This window comes from Triticum urartu, chromosome 2A, assembly GCF_056163025.1.
Source record: "Triticum urartu cultivar PI428250 chromosome 2A, HENAU_Tu73, whole genome shotgun sequence".
Lineage (NCBI taxonomy): Eukaryota > Viridiplantae > Streptophyta > Magnoliopsida > Poales > Poaceae > Triticum > Triticum urartu.
Genome location: NC_141874.1, coordinates 100,407,478 through 100,431,564, shown reverse-complemented (window position 1 = coordinate 100,431,564; position 24,087 = coordinate 100,407,478). Strand labels below are relative to the sequence as shown.

Sequence of the window (24,087 nt, the reverse complement as noted above, 5' to 3'; positions counted from 1 at the left end):
TCACCACCTTGTCGCTTGCCTCCAAAGCTTGGTCCTTGAGGGTCTCCGTAGTCGTACTCGTCACCGCACCGTCTTGAAAAAGAGTCATGGAGGACTTGGCATCAACAATGCCACAAAGAGGTATGGCGGTGAAGTCGAACTTGGGAGCATCATCTTGGAGCTCGTCGAGCTTGGACATCGTGGTGTTACTAGCCTCATGCTCGTTCTCATGGAGCTTGGTCATCACGAAGTGAACTTGGGGTGGAGAAGCTTTAGCCTTCATGAGTTCTTGTTCTGCCTTGAGAGAGCCAATATAGTTGTCGTCGAGGGACTTGTAGTTCTCGAGGAAGATCGTCTTGGAGATCTCGTTGTGCAATCCCATCATGAAGTGGAACTTCATCGAAATGGGGTTGTCCACGTCGGCTCGTCGCAAGGCTTTCTTCATCTCCTTGAAGTACTCATCGATGGACTTGGATCCTTGGATGGTGTTCTCCAATTGGCGTTGAAGTTGTTCCATGTAGGTTGGAGGCACGAACTCTCGCCACATAGCTCTCTTCGTCTTGGGCCAACTCATGTCGTAGGTCTCCGAAGGTGTGTGAAGCCACCATGTGGACGCGTAGTCATGGAAGTTCCTTGTGGCGCACTTCACTTGATCTTCGGGAGGAACTTGATGTAGCTTGAGGTAGTCGTCCATCAGATGCTCCCATTCAAGATACTCCTCGGGTTATTGAGTCCCATAAAAAGGAATCGCATGGTCAATGTCAAGGTAGTAGCTTGTGGAAGTCAAGGACTTGAGCTTGGGGAGCTTCTCTTGAAGTGCTTGTGGGTGAAGATGTCGTATGTCCATAGGTGAAGACGCCTTGAAGTCGCTTAGCAAAGATGCCAAGGGAGATGGTGAAGTCATTGAGCGGTTGTTGGTGTTGAGCTCTTGACCTTCACGTCCTTGTTGGTGATGGTGTCGATGCCGATGTGATTTTGCCAGAGATGGTAGCTCAGAGGCATGTGCTCTTGAGCGTCTTCTCGAAGATGAGGAAGACCGCTTGTAGGACTTGATGAAGGCTTTGATCTCCTCCATTTGAGCGTGCATCTTCGCGTCGTTGGAGTTGTTCATGGCATCAAACTCGTTGTTGTTGTTGTAGACCGAAGATGAAATGCCTTGCCTATCCATCACAAGACTCGAGCAAATGTGAGTGGAGAAAGGGGAAGAACTATACCAAATGTACCTTGACCGATGTTGAAGATGGATCAATGATCACTCAATGATGTAACAAGGAAATAGCACAATTGGTACCAATTCTTGTCGGTTTCTCGCACCTACACAAATAAGGCTTATGGTGGAGCTCGGTGAGGATAGTGGCACAACAAATTGATGCAAAATGTTAGCAAGAGTCAATAATGTTGAAAGAGATCCACAAATTCGCAAGTGAAACAAGTAGACCTATAGCAATAAATGGCACACAGAAACACACACACGGATAGATAAATGGGGTCGTGCAACCAAGGAATGAGCTCAAAATATGGAATCCACGGAAAATGCTCTTGTTGCACAACTCTAGAGAGACGCTAGCACGATTGCTCAATAGGCGGATATGACACTTGTGCACAACCTATAGGAGACAAAAATGCAACGACTTCTATCCCAAGTATGCTATATATGTATGATGTTCCGGTGCTATGATCCAAGATGATCGGATATGACAATCTTATATGCAATGTGTTATGATGCTATGGCTATTGCTTACAAGCTCTTTTGTTTTTCTCTCTTTTGCTTAAAAGCTTAATTCTGTTTTTTGTATGTGTATGGCCACTTTTGCACAATGCACAAACCAAGATAGCAATTGCATATATGCGGAAACAAACTTGTGGCACAAGGTATGATATGATACCAATATGATACTGATATGGTATGGTATGTATGCAATGGAAGGTGTAGACCACTAATGTGCACAAGTAACGTTGCCGGCAATACTCAAATGGCTAGTCTTGATAGGCAAGTGACGCAAAATGGGCTAGGGGTTATCAATGCAATGGCAAGGGAATATGCAATGGAGGGATACCACGATACCAAGATGATATGGAGGTTACCGTCCGTGGTGATGATGAGTGGCGGTGTTCTTAATGTAGATACCAAGATGATGGAGACTCGTCCCTAAGTAGCCGAAACACCTTAGGAAATGGAAAAACCGCGAACTCAAAATCTCAAATCTCAAATGTCAAATGGTGGTGGCGGGATGCGGTGGTGGTTGCGGAAGCTCAATGGGATTGCAGAATGGCAATGATGGGTTGTGGAGTACGCAATGCGAAAATGGAGGGTAAGGTGGGCTATACACGGCGTCGAAGTTGGAAGCACGGTCCCTAAGTAGCCGAAACACCTTAGGAGACACAACTCACAACACAAACAAAATTGGGTTAGGTCGGGGTGGCGGGAGTGTATGGTTGGTAAGCCTATGCGGAAGTGGTGGTGGTGGTTGATGAAGAAGCAACCGTCCCTAAGTATCCTAGACACCTTAGGAGACTCAAATCACTCCTCAAGCAACCACTAATGCAATGTGGAACAAAATTGGTTAGGTTGCGGAATTCGGTGGTGGTGTAGCGGATGATGTGGTGGAAGCCCTAGACAAAGATGCCAAAATTCCAAAAATTTGATGGAGTCAAATGGTGTTGGTAGTATTTTTGTGGGAAGGGGGATGGCAATAGCTTTTCAACGAGCTAAAGAACGCGAAAATCGGACTCCGGATGAATTAGTTATGGACAAAACGGTGAAACGGGGGTGGCTGAGATGTCAGGGGCCGGACAACCGGGCTTGGGGCCGGAAATCCGGGACCTGATGTCCAGAACCGCGCAGATTTGGCGCTCCAGGAGCCGGATGTCCGGCCTGACGATTCCAGGTCGGGATTTGAACTTCAAAACTCGATTTGGGGGCGGAAATAGATGATTTTGGGGGCAAAATTGATGGGATTTCATGGACGGAAAGTGGGGAAACTTGGGGATATGCTAGGTCCACTTGAAAGCAAGCAAATACATGGATCAAAATCAACAAAACTTCTTCAAACCAACAAATCACAAAAAAAATTGGGGCTATTTTTGGTGGGGATTTTCAAAATTGGGGAAGAACACAACAAAATTAGGCTAGAAAACAACGAGGGGAGGCTCCGAAATCGTGATCAACGTGGCTCATGATACCAAGATGATGTAGGGTAGAACCCTAATCGGCTGATCTTTCACGAAAGGAGAGGATCCCGCGATGAAAACGAAGAACACGAGGGGGAAAACGAGGGGAATCACGAGGGGAAACACGAGAGAAACACTAAAACCAACAAGAATGATCACACATGTGCTAGATCCTCGAAACACAAAGAGAGATACAAGATCCACGATCAACAAGGGACGATACAAAGGGTAACCGGTTCTTCTCCGTGAGGAGGTCTTGATGTTTTCTCCATGAGGAGGTCTTGAATCCAAGGTGGATCTTCTCCGTAGAGGGGACGCGGTATCTCTCGTGGAGTAGATCCGATATGGATGAGCGAAGCTCTATCTCTCAAATGAGCTATCACAACGCTGACCCTAACTAGGAGAAGGGGAAGGAGTATATATAGTCTAAGCCACGAAGGGGTAAGTGGGAAAGGGATACATGGGCCTCTGGACCGACTCTGCGTGCAGGCAGGCGCCGGATGTCCGGGCTGGGGGTCGGATGTCCGGCCGTTCGCGGGAGGTTGGATGTCCGTGGCACGGGCCGGATGTCCAGGCTGAAGTGGCAGTTCGAGTCCTTCTCTGGATAGGGGATGCCGGATTTCCGGGAGGGATGCCGGATGTCCGGGCACACGGGCCGGATGTCCGGCCGCTGATGCATCGGTCGTCTATTGGTGCAGCTCCTTGGAGGCTGCACAGGCGCCGGATGTCTGGCCTCTGGCCCGGATGTCCGGCCACTGTAGCTTCAGCAGCTCCGTATTCTTCCATCGTCGCTTCCAGGCTTCCCTCGCAGATGGTGTAGTTGTTCCTTGGCGCTCGCACTCCTCCTCAACATCCGTGAAGCTCCGACAATACCTGTGCATGCACACGGGAGAAGTGTCAAGTAGTATACCATCCTCGAAGGGGTCAAGTGAGCACGTGTAAAGGAGATGATTCGCCTTTATGTATGTGAAGTAGATATCGCACGTGTCACTTGCCAAATGGACTCTTGACATGGTGATGTCCATAGGATGCTCCGCATCAGCTTGCTCCCACTTTAACAATGCTCGTCTTTCTCACTTTCGCTTTTCTTTTTCAAGAAGTTTTTAAGTTCCCCTCTATATTTTTTTTGTTTTAAAACTTTTTAAAAGCACACAACAGAAATAAATGAATCTCTAAAACTTCCAGGTTGTCTCCCTGGCAATGCTTTCTTTAAAGCCATTAAGCTAGGGAAAAAGTGCTCAAGTAATTGATCCACCCAGATCCTAAGGTATATCAAAGCCAATTTTAATTAACAATGGTTTGTATTTCAGTATTGAGCACAAGTAATATATATCATGCAATGACGAAGTCTAACTCCCTTCCTATGCATCGACATGTCATAAAAGAACAATTCATGCACATCAAGTAAAGGCCAATACATAGCATAAGCAATTTCTTGCAATTTTATCGTATTGGAAACATAGAGAGGTGGAGATGTAGTTCCTCTCTCATAATAATTGCAAGTAGGAGCAGCAAGCACATGTATATTATATTCATCAAAATTATCATGTGTAACGGTAAAACGTAACCCATCAAAATAATCCTTAATAAGTGCAAACTTCTCCGATATAGTGTAGTTGGGAGAATCCAAAAAGATAGTAGGACTATCATGTGTGGGTGCAATAGCAACAATTTCATTCTTAACATAAGGAACTATAGCAAGTTCATCTCCATATTGGCATCATGCCCACAAGCATACCAAGCATCAAGTTCATCAAAAAGGGATATTTCAAACAAATCCAAGGGATCATAGCAATCATCCTTCGGTAAGCACGAAGGGAAATTAAACAATGTATGACTTGAAAAGTTACTCTCATTAGAAGGTGGGCACGGGTGATCAATCTGCTCTTCCTCCTTTTGTCCTTCACTCTCCTCCTCATGTTTTTCATCCAATGAGCTCATAGTGTCATCAATTTCTTCTTCCATAGATTCCTGCAAAATATTAGTCTCTTCTTGGACAAGAGAGGCTTTCTGAATAAAATCATCAATATCAGCATTGTATTTGTAATTCTCATAACAATATTTAAGTATAGCAAAATTTTCAGGTCTATAAACAACATCATCAAAATCTTCATGTTTTTCAAATGAAGATTCAATTTCATAAGCACCCTTAAAAGCAAAAAAATCTTCTATTCGCTCCACATCATAGTAATCATATCTACCATTATCATAAGAAGCCAAAGTTTCTTTATCATTAAATTTACATGAAAAGGGAAGGTGTGGAGCCTTTATCCTAGAGCAGCAAGTATAACCATATCTCAAGCATAAAGTCCAAGCATACCAATGCAAAATTTCAATTTGATCCCATAAGAGATTCCCTTTTTTTAGTCAAGCGATAATTCCTAAAGTATTCACATTGATCCAATGTGTCTCCCATTATCAAGTTGAATGGGGTTTTCTCAGGATTATCAAAGTAGTGTTTAATATTTTTCACATAATGAGCATCGAGGGTTTTAGGAGGCTTCCCATCTCCATGAGTAGCAAGTGCACCTAATTTTTTTGGTATTCCGTGTTCCATATCCATAACTAAAGATAGAGAACAACTTAGAACATAAAATAAAAACTACTTAGTGATAAAGCAAACAAGCACATATGAGAATATTCACCCCACGCTATTGCACCCTGGCAACGGCGCCAGAAAAAGGTCCTAATAACCCATAAGTATAGGGGATCAATTTTAGCCTTTCTCGGTAAGTAAGAGTGTCGAACCCAACGAGGAGCTAAAGGTAAGATTTGTATTCCCTTCAAATTCTATCGACCATTGACAACTCTTTGCGCACTTGATGTTCGCTTTACCTAGAATAAGTATGAAACTAGAAGTACTTTGTAGGTGTAAAGGGATAGGTTTGCAAGATAATAAAGAACACATAAATAAAATCTAGGGGCTGTTTAGATAAAGAAATAATTAAGTTAGTTTTAGTAGAGAGCTTTGTGTCACAAGAAAGTTATTTGTCCCTAGGCAATCGATAACTAGATTGGTAATCGTTATTGCAATTTTATATGAGCGAGAGGCATGAGCTGACATACTCTCTCTACTTGGATCATATGCACTTATGATTGGAACTCTAGCAAGCATCCGCAACTATCAAAGATCATTAAGGTAAAACCCAACCATGCATTAAGTATCAAGTCCTCCTTACTCCCATACGCAACAACCCACTTATTTGGGTTTGTGCTTCTCTCACTCACACCACCCACCATCAGCGAATCATGAACATATTGCAATACCCTACAGCGGAGATCCCTCACACTTGCGCGACACGGAGAGCACCATAGGACAACACCAATAATAGAAAATACAACTCAAACCAATCATGATCATCAATCAAACCATAGGACAAAACGGATCTACTCAAACATTATAGGATACCCCCATATCATTGGATAATAATATATAGCGTTGAGCGCCATGTTTAAGTAGAGATTACAGCGGGGAGAAGAGGTGTTACACTGCTGCATAGAGGGGGGAAAGTTGGTGATGACGGCGGCGAAGTTGTTGGTGTAGATCATCATCACGATGATGGCCCCGGAGGCGTTCCGGTGCCACCTGGAGAGAGGGGGAGAGAGCTCCCCCCCTCCTCCTCCTCCTCCTCCTCCTCCTCCTCCTCCTTCTTCTTCTTCTTCTTCCTTGGCCTCCCCCCCCCCCCCCCGCCTCCTAGATGGGAGGAGGGTTTCCCCTCTGGTCCATGGCCTCCATGGCGGCAGAGGGGCGGGAGGCCCTCCGAGATTGGATCTCTCTCTCTCTCTCTCTCTCTCTCGGTTTCCTTCTGTTTATGTGTTCTGTTTTCTGGCCTTTCACCGTTTCTTAAATTCCCGGAGAACCGTAACTCCGATGGGGCTGAAATTTTGAGGGAATTTTATCCCAGATATTATCTTTCTTGTGGCAAAAGAAGGGCACCAACCACCTTACAGGAGCCCCACAAGCTTGCCAGCCACGCCCTGGGTAGGGGGGCGTGCCTCTTGAGCTTGTGAGATCCTCGGGCATCGTCTCACATTGATATCGCTTCCCAAAAATCGCATATATTCCAAAATAATTCTCTGAATTTTTATCGCGTTTGGACTTCGTTTGATATGGGTATTCCACGAAACAAAAAACATGCAACAAACAGGAATGGCACTGGGCACTGGATCAATATGTTAGTCCAATAAATCATATAAATTGTTGCCAAAAGTATGTGAAAGTTGTGAAATATTGGCATGAAACAATCAAAAATTATAGATACGACGGAGACGTATCATGGGCATGCGTTAACTTCTAATTACATGGAATCAAATGATTTAAATATCGTCGGGACCTAGATGTAGACGAGTGGTACGGGTCTGTTAAATCTAGCTCTTCAAGTTGGAGTTTTCAAAAACTTTGGGAACGATGTAAAATAAGGAAAAGTTGTCATTGAGGAGGCCTGTTAGGAATAGAGATAGGAAGGTTATGTTTGGTATGTTGTGATTTAATCCGCCGGTTGTGGATAAAGTTACGATCGTTTAAACCTTCCTTGTAACCGAAGTTGTGCAAACCGTAGGCCGATTGCTCGTTGTTAATATATATACATGCCGCATCCTATGGATTGTAGACACTCCACCAATTATTAGAAGAAGTTCGAGAGAATCATATCATTGCACATGTGTGAATTATTCAAGAGAAAATGTATTATGTAATAAGCACTTATGTGTTGTTCATTCAACACTGCATTATGAGCACAAGAAGGTTAACAACATGGTGATTGGAATTTGTCCTCAAGATGAGAGAAGGAAAAAAATCAAACTCAATGGGACATGTCCTTACACATGGCTTCAACCTATATCCTAGACTCGCACGGGTTGTGGAGTCTGACCTCGAGGAAATAAAGTATAATAGAAGATATAACCCTAACAAATGAGAAAGACGTCATATTTACGGCATGAGGAATCTAGAATATTCAACGCCAACACATTGTAGAGAATGCTTTCATCAAACTGTGTCATTGATCCTTATGCCAAAGCCATATCGGGGGGGGGGGGGGGGGGGGTACTCTTCATCCCTTACTGGCAGATTTGGAAATCTAGGAACTAATGACCTAATTTCCTCGGGCATTCACTCCTCGGACAATGATATAGTGCATCGGTCTACAGAAAATATGGCTACATGATCGAGATATGTAACTTCACACAAGATCAGCCTGCTTCTTTCCTTTTGTTTCTACCTCCTTTCACGCCATGTCCGGTTTCTTCTTCTTTTAGCTTGGGTTGTTGCTTTTTTGGGTTCTCATAATCCTTGTAAGATTTTTCCAAGTGTCTTTCGGTGGGACGAAGACATAAGCTAAACAATAAATGAAAACATATTGGCCAATCGAGCAAATTATCAACATGTAATAATTAGGTTATAAATGGTTATCCAGACAAAGATGAACCATGACACTCAACTTATTCCGGGACACACTTACAACTTCACAATGTTCATACCGAAAAAATGAAAAATTCTGATCATGAGAAAAGGAAGGCCTAGCTAGCAGTATTTTCCAACACAAGATCATAGCGCTTAGGTTCTTTATTCATTGATAGCAGCCGCTGCAAAACTAAGTAACTATCAAGGCTAGTAGTGTTGTATACACACAGTTCTGTAAGTATACACATAGCTATGCCTACTGACAAAACATGTATATAGACACAGAGGCGGTGCAAAGTACGAGCTACGAACTTATGATCAAATAAACATCAGATATCAAACAAACAGATCATGACAGAAAAAATCCAATATAACAATTTCAACGACTAGAATAAAAATGCCTTCGCTCAAAGAGCACGACCGAGACTGAATGTCTCAACTTATTAACAACCATTCCTGCATCTTAACCATGCCAAGACTAAGTAAAATGAGACGACACGCATGACCATGAACTGCATGTGAGGATAGATCCTCTACTCGAAGAAGATGCTCCCCACGATCGGCGCTCACTTCAACCCGGATCTCATATTGTTGAAGAACTGCATCAGATCATCCATGGGGAAGCCGACGCTAGAGCTAGTACCGGCGCCGTCGTGGCCACCAGTACCGTTAGCATTGTAGAGCAATGCGCTGGCCCCCTCGGACCTCTGCATGTCAAGCCAACCCTCTTGCTGATGCGGCGGCGCCTGATACATCGGTGGAGGCCCTATGTCAATGCTGCCAGTGACGTATGGCGTCTGCGCCTGATACATCGGCGGAGGCCCCATGTCAACGCTACTAGGGACATATGACGCCTGGGGCTGGAAGGTCGGTGGCTGCCAGCCGTGCTGCTGCAGCAGCACATGATACATCTGCGGAGGCCCCATGTCGACATTGCCGATGACGTATGGCGCCTGGGGCCGAAAGACCTGTGGCTGCCAGCCTTGTTGCTGTTGAGGCGGAACCTGATATGTCGGCAGATACCCCATGTCGACGTTGCTCGTGACCCGTGGTGCCTGGGCCTGGAAGACCTCTGGCTGCCAGCCCTCCTGCTGTGGCGGCACCTGGTCCATCGACGGAGGCCCCATGTCGACACCGCCGGTGACGTATTGCGCTTGGAGCTGGAAGATCGGCGGCTGCCCGCTGGTATTTGCTATGCGCTCTGCGAGGCTCTTGCGGATCTCCTGCAACTTACATCCAACCCTGGTGACCTCCTCAGCATTCAGGTTGCCACCGAGCATGGCCTTGTGCAGAAGGATCCTGGTATCGCGGTCCTCACGCTCGCGCCGGAGCTTGTCGGCCTCATGCTGGAGCTTGGCGACTTGCTTGGTGAGGAACTCCTCCTGGGTCACCACCTTCTTGAACCGCGACATGTCCGGCATGTTCTTGTACCTATTCAGGATAGCCACCGCCTCCATGTGGGATGGGTAAACGTCCGGCGACGCGGCACCCTCATCATACACCAGCATGCAGATCTTGGTGTTGCACAGGATGCCCAACTCGCCCGCCTTCTTCATCAGGCTGTTGCGGCGCGTCACATAAGTATGGCGCCGTGTTGAGTTGCCAATGTAGCGGAGGGGCACCTTCTTGCGGGCCATTGCCGGACGATGGGTAAAACTAACAGAAGGTCGAAAGGGAGGACGATGGGTAATACCAGCGGAAGGTCGAAAGGGAGGACGATGGGTAATACCAGCGGAAGGTCGAAAGGGAGGACGATGGGTAATACCAGTAGAAGGTCGAAAGGGAAGGGAAGTCACTGGTTTTGGTGAGTTGAAAGCAAGGGAGGAGGCGTGGATTTATAGGGGAGGATCGGCGAGGATGAGGGCAGCCTTCCGGCCCACCGCCCACATGCATTGTGCTCATCTCTAACTTTAGCGTCCATTTACAGCTTTTACTCTACGCTCATATGATAATTGTACTCATTTAATGGGTCATAACACCACAGATTTTCTTTATAATTAACCCAAAATTGCTAAGAATCGATCCAGATAAAAACAGTGAAAAAACATTTCTGTAATGGTACGTATGGTCATATACTGAATAAGCTATGGAAAATTCCTCTCAAAGACCCATGCATGCATATCTATTAACAAGATATGTTCTTTAGCTAGCTACATATTGCAAAATTAATTTTGCATTTAATTTTCTCTAAAGTTGGTGTAGTGGTTTAGGGTTGGTTGGGCCGGTATTCAAACATGTACATCGTCTCATCACCACGTTAAGAAAATATCAATAAATAGAAAGCATCCTTCATTGGTAAGCAAAAGTTACAAATCTACAAAGATATATAAACAATTAAACCCGAATTTATAATGCACATTGTGCGAGTAATTTTCTGCCATATTTTCCGACATATGAATTGAATGTTATTCCAAATATACAGGTTGGACTACCCACAACAGGAAAATCACGCATTGGTGTGTATCTATGTGTAAACCGAGTGTAAAAACTCCTGTTCAAGAATTCGTCCAATTGACCAGTTAAGTTACCGAGTAGCCCATAAATTGATAAATCATCTGATTAACTGATTAACTTATTGATTATTCTATTACCCCTACTCGTCAGCTAGCCGAGCAGTTACCAATTATAACGATATCCTCAACAAGACTAAACACATGGGTGCTCGGCTTACAATGGTGTAAGTCGAACAACAGAAGTACACACGGTTAATAAAAAGAAGAGGACTCTGGATTGCGTATCAGTAAGCCGAGAGGTTGTAGAAAAAGATCTCGGCTTACGCAAAATGCTTAGCATAAGATTAAAAACCACTCGGGTTACAACGGGCTCTTGATGACATTTGTTGTCACGTGGTGTGCAGAGACGAAACATGATTGCGAATGTTTGTCAGCTACTGTTTCATTATCTAGGGGCGATAAAATCGTTCCCACGCATTGGGGGTGTAGCTCAGATGGTAGAGCGCTCGCTTAGCATGCGAGAGGTACGGGGATCGATACCCCGCGTCTCCAAATTTGATTTTCATTCTTTTTTGCATTTTCTTCCAATCCTCTTCCTCTCGCGTGGTTTTGAACGAGGTTTGGCTTCAACTCGCGACGTCCGTACGCAATCATGCACCTTTCCATGTCCATGTCCATGTGTTCAAACCAACCGTGTCTTTTGAGAGGACAGGCTCGGTTTCAAAATTAGAGCTCTCTGAACAAAGTCTCCATGATACCGGCTTTTAGTGCACTCCTCTACTCTACTCTACTCTTTCAAGAAAACTTTCTGCATATATACTCGTATTTCTTTACGGAGGGAGTACATACGATACGACTACTGAATCCTTGCAATTTTATACTGCCCCGATGCAGCATTTGACGCCTCTTGCGTGTCTTTTGAGGCAACCCCTTCCCTTTCCCCTTATTTTTCTTTACAACCTTTCTGTTCATACCACAATAGTAATTTACTGTTCGTTCTTCAAGGAGCCTTCTGAAAGATGAGGAGAAACACACGAGCACACCACTGCCTAACTGAATCATGCATGCATCCGTCAGTTGGTCATAGGCATAAGGGCCATTACTTGCATCAGATACACATCAGACCATTACTTGCATAATGACAAACACATCCATAATCAAGATCCTAACCACGAATCCCACAAAACAAAACAAAAAAATCTGTGTAACCATGGCTTCTCTTTTTTTTTTGAGATTCGGCGACCTTTATTAAACAATAACCATATCAGTTACAAGGAAGGGGAGTAAGAAATCAGGAGGTTTATCTCGCCACTCTTCAGAAAAAATTCCTCTGTAACTAGCCCGAGCAAGCTCATGCACTGCTGCATTACCTTCACGAGCACAATGAACAACAGTCGCCCTGCCGAACGCAGTCAATAATTTTCGACAGTCATCAGTAACAACCGCCGCTGAAGCACGGTAATCTGATGGGTTAAGGATAGCTTGGACAATCTCTAGTGAGTCAGACTCTACTACCAGAGTTGAAATGCCCAGATTGTCAGCTAGGCGTAAGCCATCAAGTAGAGCAAGAGCCTCCATGGATGATGCATCCATAGCATGTTGTTTATAATAACAACATCCTGCAATAAAAGCGCCCGTACAATCCCGAACTACTGCTCCCGTTGCTCCTGATCCCTCATCAACATGTAACTTGCATCCACATTAAGCTTTAAGACCCCCATAACAGACCTCTCCCACCTCACTTTTCCATCCTTTACCCCTGGTTTCATAGCGAGAGCATTAGCAACGATGCCCCGTATACTCATTGTTGTACGAACCGGGGTGTCACACTTCTCGTCGTGGCTAATTTTTCGGCGATCCCACCAGAGGTACCAAGCTGCTACCATAATCATCTCAACTCCATTTGAAATCGGGATCCTTGCTTCTCCCTCGAGGTCCGAACAGAGTAGCTTTTTCTAAAATAACTGAACCTACCTCTCTTGTGATATAGCATTTTCAATGGTATGTTTCAAACCGAGTTCCTCCCACACCTTCTTTGATCTGTCACATGTAAACAACATATGGCGGAGATCCTCCGGGGTAGTTCGGCAAACTGGGCATATTACAGGGGACTTCATATGATGATCTGTTAATGTGCAGTAGCATGGAACGATCCCATGTAACACCCGCCAGTTGAACACATGTACTTTAGGAGGGACAGTTCTTCCCCAAAGCGACTTCCACACAGGATGTGGATCAATTCTGCCTCCTCCCGAGTCCAATCGAGCTCGTGTCCTATATTCATTTTTCCATGTAATATGATACGCTAAGCGGACAGTAAAGCAACCTGACTTCGGAAAATGCCATGAGATGAAGTCTGATTGTCCATGAGATGACAGCGGAATTTGCAATATCCTCTCTGCATCAACCGGCCAGAAGTTTTCACGCACGAGCTGCTCATCCCAATTTCCAGAAATTGGATCAATCAAGTCCTGGACTTTCTGTAACAAACATAGCCCCCTAGGAGTCATTACCTTGCGGTCATGGCTTGTGGGTATCCACTGGTCAAACCAAATATCAATTGAAGCACCATTCCCTGGTCGCCAAATCGCCCCTAGCTTGAAGGTTTTCATACCCGCCATGATACTCTGCCAAGTATACGATGAACCTTTTTTCAAAGATGCATTCATCAAGTCCCCATCTGGATAATATTTAGCCCGTAGTACTTGGGCGCATAGAGAGTCTGGATCGGATAATAGCCTCCAACACTACTTCGCTAGCATAGCTTTGTTAAAACAATGTAAATCACGAAAGCCCATACCTCCCTCTTTCTTAGGAATGCACATCTTCCACCACGCCTTCCAGTGGATCTTCTTTTTTTCTTGCGTGTCACCCCACTAATATCTAGCAATAGCATCACGGATAGCCTTACAAATATTCTTCGGGATGTTAAAAACCGACATGGCATAAACCGGGATAGCCTGTGCCACCGCCTTCAAAAGAGTTTCTTTCCCGCTGATTGATAACATTTTTGAGATCCACCCATTAATAAGTGCACAAACTTTATCAACTAGATGTTGAAAACTGTCATTTCGGTCAATTCCAACTTTTGACGGTAACCCCAAGTACTTATCCGAAATTGCCTCTAAGACAATATTAAGTTGTGAACAGATATCTGCTCGCACTTCCACTGAAGTATTGGGACTGAAGAACACACTGGATTTTGCATCGCTAACCAGTTGTCCTGAGCTAGCACAGTACTTGTTTAGAGCATTTCTGAGTGACGTGGCATTCAACACAAGAGGAGATCTCCAGTACAAACACCTTATTTGAGACAGCACCAAAACAAGGACACTGACGACAACCAGCAGTCTCCAAGCCATAACAACAACAACAGCTAAGCCCTTTCAATTCATATTCTTTTCTTCCTATCCTCATCTGTACATCCGTCTACACAGCAGCTTAATACAACACCATCATCAATCCACGTGGCACGGGGGGGGGGGGGGGGGGGGTACAAGCAAGCACTAGTAGCTACTACTGTAGTAGTCATAAGCATCAAGCAACAACCTTCTTCTTATCTTCTTCTTACCTCTTACACAAAGACTGCCGGCTTCTCTTCCGTTACGGTCGCGGTCGCAAGCCATCGTCCTCCTCCAGCCACCTCAAACAGTCGTCGTCCACGCACACAGACACCAGCGAGAGATTGGCGGTGGCTTAGCCATCAGTCATCTCCTAGGTTTGATGCAAGAATAATAATGCTTGTTTCCGTCTCAGGCTTTCGGGATCGACCGGGAAGAAACACCGTGCAACAGCTTTATGAACCCGAGGAAGCTGAGCTTCCCGTCGGCGTGCCTGATCCAGTCCTGGAGGACGACGTGGAGGGGCACCGACGGGCCGAGGCCGAGTTCCTGATGGACCAAAGACGTGACAGTGATCAGTGAAATGTCAAGTGATCACGCATAAATTAACTGTTCAGACTACAGTTCAGACTCGTACCGACGCAAGTTCTTCGATCACGATAGGCCGGTTGCCCTCCTTGTCGAACAGCTCGTACGCGCGCCGAGCATGCTGTTCCCAGGTCTCCAGAGCTTCCATCTGGTATACGCTGATGGCGGAAGCGGCGAACTCTTCAAAATCCAATTTTCTGTACTGAAGGGTGCATACCTTGTATACACCATAATCTTGGCAGGTAAGTCGGCGTCTCAGTCCAATACATCATACAACTGAAGATACTATGAGGAAGGCTTACCGTGTTAACAAAGTCAATAACCCTGGAATCCTTCATTGCATCCGTAGAATTCTTCACCAGAGCCTGCAAGTTTCATTTGCCCTTTTCAGCAACTGCATGCTGTAAACTAGACTAAATGACGAATATAGGATTACTAACCGATTTCAAATTTTGCAAGGAGATTAAACCACTCTTGTTTGGACCCAACAATTCAAACTGCTCTTTTAGATAAAAGAGTTGATTTGCTGTCAATGTCTTAGCTAGGGCCTGCAAAATGTATGAACATCCATAAGAAATGGCTCATTGGTAATGCAATTAAATTCAGGACATAATGCTATGAACCTACTTAACTGTGCAAATTTGTCCTATATAATAGCGAAAGGAACATTCAACATGTAGCAATTTCAAAAAGAATATGGATATCTCAAGTACCCAATGCAATAAAAAATCAAAAACAAATTAACACTTGCTGGTAAGAAAATAAACTGTGGATTACATAATGAAGACCAAATTGCAATAGGTTTTTTTTGTTAAGATTGTTTTAAGTGCATAGTGTATACCCTCAAAGCAGACTTCCGCAATGAAGATGAACTGATATAAGCTCGGATAAGCTTGTAGATTATCATATCTAAAGGAATTTTGACTTGTTGTGCATCACGGATCCATGGGTGACCTGCAGGTACCAGTGCACAAGTAAACAGTTAAGCATCATTCTGCAGAAGAATAGTCTTCCAAAGGAGGATATTACTGTACGGCACTGCCAAACAAATATAGTTCTTACTCAGAGCTTGTGAGGCAGTCATCCTCTTGCGGTAATCCTTATTAAGCAACCTTTTTACAAAGTCTTTGGCTTCCGCAGAGAGAGTAGGCCATGGGGCCTCATCAAAACTTGGTTCTGCCTTAAGGACAGCTCGGAATATTCCTGATTCTGTGCGTGCCCAGAAAGGTCGGCTCCCACAAAGCAAAATGTAGGCAATTACTCCAATGCTCCACATATCTCCCTCCGTGCCATAAGATCGATGAAGCACCTCGGGAGCAACATAATACGCACTTCCAACAATGTCGTTGAGCCTTTCATCTGAAGATGTAAAAATTGTGTGGTGTCACAATACAGTCACATTTAAATGTAGTAAAACAAAATGTTATACAATAATCTGAATGGACCATGTTAGACTAACCTGGCTTTACAAAGTCAGACAAGCCAAAGTCTATGACCTTCAAGGGTGAGTTTTCCTCCTTCGATGAGAATAGAAAATTCTGGGAAAAGGAAACACAGATGTATTTAGTTATTGCAAAATCTTTGTACTGCATCTGCTGACTGAACAGAAGTGCTTTGGATAATACAATATAAAGAACCAACAATCGAAGAAAATATGGTATCGCATTAAGAAACTCCCAGGTTGATAATAGTAACTAAAAGACAGTACAAAGAATTAATATTAGCTGCTAACTGTGTGAAAACAAACCAACCTCTGGTTTCAGATCCCGATGAACAACACCTTGAAGATGGCAAAATGATACTACACTCAAAATTTGCAGCATAACAACCTTTGCATCCTCTTCAGAATACTTTCCACCTCTGCAAAACAAGAGATGAGATATCGTTAGAACCCCAGCAGATATAATCATAAGAATTGTTCCAATTTGCGAACACTGGTAGGATTATACCTCGCCAATATCTTATCAAGTAGTTCGCCTCCTTTACACAATCTGAAAAGAAACAAACATGATAAGTGATAGAAGTTACAGTAAGCGCCATTTGATACGCATGGTCAATTTTGATAGGAATTGATCATAATTTGACTAATTATAATTTAAACCTTCTAATATAAAGAAGAACAAGAATCTCATGCATTGCAACAACATATGAAGACAGAACTGAAAAGGACCTACTCTATGAAAGAAATGCACACTTACTCCATAACTATATACACGTTGTCTTCATCTTCAAAAGCATCATAGAACTGCACTAGGTTGCTGTGGCCTGTCAGAGAGCTCAATATCCTCACTTCTCTTCTGACATCTTCAATTGCTATGGCTGTTGTCATCTGCCCACACACGTCATTTGGTGAGACTAGGAAACAGCTTTAACTTAAATATAATGTGAACTCTAAACAGCTAGCACGCGTCACTTGGTGAGACTAGAAAACAGCTTGAATTTCAATATCAATTTGTATGGTTTTGGAATAAACCACTAACAAATAAATGACTGAAACAAGCAAACAGGGTCATAACAAAGTCAATGCGATGAACATAGCACATTACAGGTAAGATCGTGCAACTAAAACAGTGACAAGCACAAAGTCAACCAAAAATAGCTCCTTCGTCCTTACACTTAGACGGGCAACGTACGTAGATCTCGAAACACAAATTATGACACCTTTATCTTTGTGGCCTATCCAACAACCAGCTACTGTTTAGCCCAACGTTGTCCAGCAGTGCACTAGACAAGCAATAAGTGATCAATTATAGGCACCAAGGAATAAAATGCCTCTTGCTGGCATCAGCGCAACTGCAACCCATTTACAATGAAACAAACCATGCCCAAACGGCAGTTGAAACCCTAAAGTTAAAAAAACAGTAATCAAACGACTTGGCTTGTTTCCTAACAATGCCAGTGAGCTCATCTTCTCTAGAAAGAACCGATCAAGAAAAGAAAAAGAAAAAACAGCATTGCTACGATTGGCAGAGCACAAGCACATGCACATGGAATGTGAGTAGCTGTGGCCGGCCATGCATGTACAACAGGGAGGTTGCCAGCTCTGCTCATAAAAGCACTGGGCAGGCTGAGGCTCTACAGGGGCCAAATTAAATGGCACCTCATACAATTGCAGGGAGGCGCATAATGAGCAAAGCTCTTTAAACAGAATTGAAGTATCACTTTTGGCCTGCAGATCTAGCCGAGAGGCTGCCATGAGCTTGCCAGGCAAGGTGAGGAAAGAAGATAAGAAGAGTAGAGAGGACATTGACATGGGGAGCTCGGTGACCATCTCCACTCGCCACCACCAATCCACCATGGCCATGATGTTAAGTCAATGAATGCACAGGGGCTTGTCCACATCCGGATAGATGAGCTTCACCAGGCTCCATCGCCATGAATGCCTGCCGCGGGGTGGCAGCGAGCTTTGCCCTACCGGCAAGGGCGAGGTCGTTCTCCCTCCCTCCCACCAACAGTCACGAGCGCCCCGGGTTGCTTTTCGCCAAGCCATGGTTGAACCAACCGACGCTCTAACGAATACGTAGCTGATAGGATTAGAACATATGCAACACGAGCTCAACGGATCCGATTTCCCAAAATCTCAAGCAGGCAAAAAAAATGCTTAATCGACGAAATGCAAGTCTTGGTCAACACCTGGAGAAGTCGAGATTGAATCTAACGTGGTGGCAAAAGACGGATCTTGACGACAAAATGAGCAGAGACAGCATCATTCAGACGGACATGCTGATGCCCAATCACGCGTAGAAAAAGAAGTGGTAAAATGCAGATTATGCAGCTGAACATAGACGGCGAGAGACTGAATGGCAGAGACATTTCTGCAAGCAGCTCGAGAACGAGGGCATGGCAATGGCGAGGGGAGGGGAGGAGGGACGGCGTGATAGAGTGAGTATCGGACCTTGGCCTTGGGGATGACCTTGACGGCGACGTCCTGGCCCTTGTGCTCGCCCTTCTTGGCCTTGGCAGCGCAGGTGTAGCCGAAGTGGCCGCGGCCGACCTCCTCGCCGAGCTCGTACTTGGCGAAGAAGTGCTTGGAGAAGCCGAAGCTCTTGTCGAGGCCCAGCTCCGGCTCGCCGCCCTCGGGGATGGACGCCTCGTTGGGCTTGACGGAGCCGTGCCGCCGCGCCAGGAGCGCGCGGATGTGCTTGGCCGGCGACGGCGGCGGGAAGGGCCGCTTGAACCCGCCGCGGGCCGGCGTGGACGCCACGCTCGAGTTGGCCGGCGAGCCCTTGTAGCTGGACGCCGGGAGCGGGCTCGGCAGGTAGAAGGGGAACTTGGGCTGCTTCGGCGTGCCCGGCTTCGCCGCGGCGGCCGCCTGCGCCGGCGAGGCGGCACCGGCGGCATAGCCGGTCCCGGAGGCCACACGCGGCTCCTCCTCCGCCTTGGGCTCCGGGATTCGCGAGGGCTTTCCGTGACAGAGACCCATGGAGCCCGCGGATCAAGAACCGGGCTCAACGGCCCCGAATCGACGCAAATTCCGCAGAAATCGCCCAGAAAATTGCCCCCCAGAAACGGCGCAGGGGCGGGTCGTCAGAGAGTCTCCCCGCCTTCAAGAACCCGAGAAATCATCCCAAATTCCTGCCCCGCCAAGAAAGGAACCCTGCTCCACACCACGGCGAACCCGCCCCCAAAATTGGATCCCAATCACGGCAGAAACCAGGCCGCCAGAATCCTCTCCTCGCAGAGAACCCAGCCGCCGCGAAATGCCGCCGCAGGAGGAAAGAGAGAGAGCGCGACAGGGTCCAGAGCAGGGATGGGTGGGCGGATCAGAGCAGGGGCGGCGGCAGGAGCAAGAACATATTCCGAGATTCTTGAAGTGACCAAACAATCGGCAAAAGCCGGGGGCTTTGAGCGAAAGGCTTGGATCAGAGCGAGGAAATGGGCACCACCACTGGCTGCCTCTGGCTCTGCTAGGAAGGAAGGGGAGAAAGAAAAGAAACACCCAGCTGGTGAGTGAATCCTGTGATGAATTGGGAGGGGAGAAAAGGGGGGAGGGGAGGGGGAGAGGAGCTCTGCCTTTTCCTTTTCAGCTCCTTCTTTTTCCCCCTTTTCTTTTGTAGCTGTGGCTGTAGCTGTAGCCCCCCTCCAACGCCTCCACACACACCATCGCCATGTATGTGCTGTGCTTTGGTGAGGGAGGAGGAGGGGAGGGCAATGGGGACCTGGGGGTGGGGTGGGGGGTGGGGGTGGCGCAAGACAACATGGGTGGCTGGCCAGGCCAACTATTTCTTTCTTTCTTTTTCTTTCTCCCCTGTTTCTGTTGCCATCTACTCCTTGTTTGCTGGTCACCACTACCAGGGCAAGGGAACAACTGTACTGACAAAACTTCCACGGGATACATGCAACTTATTCAGCAGTATCATCTACTTGGAGCCTCAGGGGATCTATCCATCCCAGAATGATCCTGCTCTCAAATAGAAATAACTTCAACATTCAAACTTCAAACGCGCAAACTCGGCGGTTCGATACGGCCAATGATATTGCAGTACTACTCCCTTGTTCTAACGTTTTTAGTTCATTAGTTAAGCAAAACACGACTTTTTTCTATTCCATTGTGAACAAATGGACTGTTCATCGTTGCTGATCCACTACTTTTTATTAGTTTCCAAAAATTTACTGAAAAGAAGCCTCATGCCTGTCTCACTCTGAATCTGAATTTCTCAAGCCACCCTTCTCTCCAATCCAAAAAAGGCCACACCGCACACGCACAGGCTGTCCTTGCGAGAGCCGAGCTGAGCTCCTCCAATCCAACCTCAACCTCCCAAGGTATTAAACTGGGGAGTAATGGAGGCATCAATGCTGCTTGCTTGCTACTACTCCCTCTCCTTTTTCCTCCTCTCCTCTCCTCTCATTCATATCCCATTACCTAAGCAATGTTGACTTGAGCAGGCTGCCTCTGGATTATCTACTTACTTCATTTGCTATTCAGATCTCAACAAGGCTTCCTGTCACTGTCTCACTGTAATCTTGCATCACTTCTTTTTTCATGGTTTTTTACCAGGAGTTTATAGTGTAAATTTATGTCGACCTCACATGCTTTTCAGGACATTAAATAATTTGCATAAATGACACAAGTTAATCAGAAGAAAACCCTCAGTGGTTCAGCTCCCATTAGTTTACATGTAAGGTCACTTTCACTCATGCACCTTTCGGTCCCCATACCCTACCCTATGTGTGTGTCAAACTTGTGAACCCTCCTCCTCCAACGTCCAGGTCCCGTTTGAAACGCAGAAACTATTTCAGTGCCAACGGAAAAAAAAATGAGCCGGCTCTTCGAAAATTCTCGCGAAACCAGATTATTAACGCGTTCCGAACAGGACCTTAGAGATTGTGTGCGGGAAAATTAAAGTGTGTCGGCTTCGAATGCAACGTTTTGTGTGTGACCAGTTGGTCAGGGTTTTGGACTCCCAGCGGTGGTGGAGTCTAGAAATGTTGATTTCCATGGATTAGAGGAACTTTCTGATTAGAAATTTTGAGAGATTACGATGGGTAAGAAATGTGTGAGCATCTGATGAGACACTCCACGGGAAGCAACCCATTGCCCATGCAGTTGGTTTTGTGTAAAGGGGGTAAGATCCAGTGGACAGATGTCTTTAATCAATCATTTTCTCCTAATTGGAAAAGGCAGACAAGCGTCCATTAGGGACCTGAAAAATGCAGTGAGCAGAATTCTTGCCCCACGTGATCTAGATTAAAATAAGTCCTGGGCTTTGGTAGATTCTTTCTAGAAAAGATTACATGGTCTTTTTTCCTTTGTGAGGAAAAGTTTACAACCCTAAAGCGACGTACACTGTTTTGAAAAAAAATCTGAATATTTTGATCTAGAACAAAGCAAAGAAGTCTATACTATGTGATACTACATAGTCTGTATCAAACCTGAAAAATACTACTGTGCACTAAAACTGATTTTCACACATCTGTGTATGTACTCTCATCTCTAGTTGAATTTATCATTATGTTGGTAAAGACTGCCCTCACCTAATACTAGTAGCATTAACTACTTTCCTTGGAAATTCCTGAACCTTTCTGGTGGATTCCATGGAATAATTCCTTTGTTTGCACAGACCACATATTATTTGCGGATACAAGCCCTGCTCTGCATTCTTGATTGGAGCAGTGCCTCCACATTGGGATGATTGATGCTGCCTCGCCTCACCTCCAAACAAAAAGAAGGAACAGGCAGCTTCAATGAAACTGTCTAATTCTGTTGTCCTCTCCCCTGCACCCCTCACATAAAAGAAAGAGGTTGGAACCAGTATTCTAAGCATGTTGGGACTAGGGCTGTCACCTGCCTAATTTTCAGGGTTGGCCCACCGTCCAGCATCATTAGTCCTGATCCTGATTAATTATTGGAACACTCATGCTAGATGCATGGCATTCTCCTGAAGTTTCTTCCTCTGCTGCTTAACAGGCAGGAGCAGTGTACTGCTTATGATTTGCAGTACATGGTAGTACTGCTGCTGCTGCACTCTGATCAACAAGCACAAGGAATCAAGGAGGCTTTCATGGGTAACTGGAATGGTGAAAAGTTTGTGGGTGTTGCCTAGTAGTGGTAGTACATGTATGTAGTGCATTGTGGCCATGGCATGGGGCACTGTGACCTTCACCCTCACCAAATCCCAGATGAGCCAAGCAAACAGGACCATCCCCTTCCTTTTTAAAAAAAATCAGTGGGGGAATAATTAGGAGGGATAGATAATGACATTGCTTTCACCACCCCACTATCTGCCTAAGCAAATTGCTTCCCCATTTTGTCTACCCTTTCTGGAGGTCCACTAGGGGAAAAAGGGGCAGCTAATGGGGACAATTCAGCTGAGGAATAAAGACATCAAAGTGCTAATCACACGCATGCTTATACTTGCTCTCTTTGATGTATTTCGTTTGGAGTCATATTTGTGGAGTATATTCCACGGATACATGGAGCTAACCATGTTTTGCTAGATTGACAAAATTAAACAGATTTAAAGCATTTTATCACACTGCACCGTTTATTATTGTTTGTCGTTGCACCAGTTTCTACAAACTAAAATATTTAATCAGGCAAATTGTGAAATCTTTTTGTTGCAAAATGGGGTTATACATGGTTAAATCTGTCAAGAAAAACTTCTGAAAAATAAATGGCTCGCATCCGAAAATGCTGGTTCTTCTACTACAGTACACTACACAATGAGTCTCGGTCTAAGTAATTAAACCCTAACCAACTTGTTAATTCTGCACAGTCCAAGATCACAGCCAACAGCTCAGATACCCTAGAGCTAAAATAACCCCAGCCTAGGGTTCACCAGGTGCGAGCCCTGATTCCAAGCCCCATGCATGCTAAGCAAGCAGGCCCGGAGCTCATCATTCCTGAGCCCTAATGCGCCGATCAATCATCCCGCGCCCAAAAGATGAACATCTGCACCCACACTCCCATGTTTTTGCGTCCCAGGAAATAATCAAGCAGGCGCATTGCTCCTGAGGTCTTTTGGAGACCTTGTAATGTAATCATCTCTCCATATCCCCGGCGTATCCCAGTGACTGCAACGCCACCCTGATGCTTGTCGCAAAATTGGTTGCTCTGCATATCAATGGAAGAGCTTGCAGGAGAAGCAAGCACCCAAGGAGGGAAACACAAACGGGGTGGTTGGGGAGGGATATGATAAAGATGGAGGAACATGGGGGTAACATGGACGCAATCGGGTGCTTTCATGCCATTGCAAGAAACCGCCACCCCTCTTTGCGGTTGAGCCATGCCATGCATCCATGCAATCCTTGTGGGTTACAACTTACATGAGCTCCTTCCTGCTGCCTCTGATTGCAACCGTCTCAGCGTGTGTCATCACCTGTGTGGAAGCCTCTATAATTTTTTCTTTTGTTAATACTTTTCTGGGGGAGTTGTTGGGTAGTCCAGAGCCAGGAAGCAAGCTGCATGCTTCACTTGCTGCACATATGATCTCACTCTGTTTACTAGTAGTGCTTGACTACACCTGGTAAACTGCAACTTCTTTGTCATCACAGCAGATAAAATAGACTAGTTCTTAATTACACCAGGTAAACTACAGCATCTGTGTCATCACACACCAGGTAAAATGGACTTGTTCTTCTTGCACAGAGCATGCATGTGATATCATGGGAGGATGAAAACTAATTAACCGCGTCGCTGTCAGTAAAACCGTTT

The 24,087-nt window shown here is 45.4% G+C and overlaps 2 protein-coding genes and 1 non-coding gene across 3 annotated transcripts; 1 reads left to right on the top strand and 2 right to left on the bottom strand.

Annotated features, from left to right (window-relative positions):
- Nucleotides 1–8,949: 8,949 nt before the first annotated feature.
- On the bottom strand, nt 8,950–10,334 carry LOC125536034 (uncharacterized). The gene has a single exon (XM_048699108.2). The coding sequence runs from the start codon at nt 10,186–10,188 to the stop codon at nt 9,118–9,120; it is 1,071 nt and encodes a 356-aa protein (XP_048555065.1). The 5' UTR covers nt 10,189–10,334; the 3' UTR covers nt 8,950–9,117.
- A 1,149-nt stretch (nt 10,335–11,483) lies between these two features.
- Nucleotides 11,484–11,556, top strand: TRNAA-AGC (transfer RNA alanine (anticodon AGC)). Its single transcript has one exon. It is a non-coding gene; the product is annotated as a tRNA-Ala (tRNA).
- Nucleotides 11,557–14,293: 2,737 nt separating this feature from the next.
- LOC125536032 (calcium/calmodulin-dependent serine/threonine-protein kinase 1) lies at nt 14,294–20,094 on the bottom strand. The gene is made up of 11 exons (XM_048699107.2): nt 18,829–20,094; nt 17,132–17,262; nt 16,883–16,924; nt 16,685–16,793; nt 16,393–16,471; nt 15,996–16,292; nt 15,775–15,887; nt 15,374–15,481; nt 15,236–15,298; nt 14,983–15,150; nt 14,294–14,894 (listed from the first exon to the last, which is right to left on the bottom strand). The coding sequence occupies exons 1-11, from the start codon at nt 19,354–19,356 to the stop codon at nt 14,757–14,759; spliced, it is 1,776 nt and encodes a 591-aa protein (XP_048555064.2). The 5' UTR covers nt 19,357–20,094; the 3' UTR covers nt 14,294–14,756.
- Between the last annotated feature and the right edge of the window lie 3,993 nt (nt 20,095–24,087).

Bases quoted from the DNA above. Each gene is read 5' to 3' on its own strand.
- LOC125536034 (XM_048699108.2), bottom strand. From the start codon at position 10,188: ATGGCCCGCAAGAAGGTGCCCCTCCGCTACATTGGCAACTCAACACGG.
- LOC125536032 (XM_048699107.2), bottom strand. From the start codon at position 19,356: ATGGGTCTCTGTCACGGAAAGCCCTCGCGAATCCCGGAGCCCAAGGCG. The intron at 17,263-18,828 runs GTCCGATACTCA...GTGTGTGGGCAG, and splicing joins AGGTCATCCCCAAGGCCAAG to ATGACAACAGCCATAGCAAT. The intron at 14,895-14,982 runs GTACGAGTCTGA...TTGGTCCATCAG, and splicing joins TGATCGAAGAACTTGCGTCG to GAACTCGGCCTCGGCCCGTC.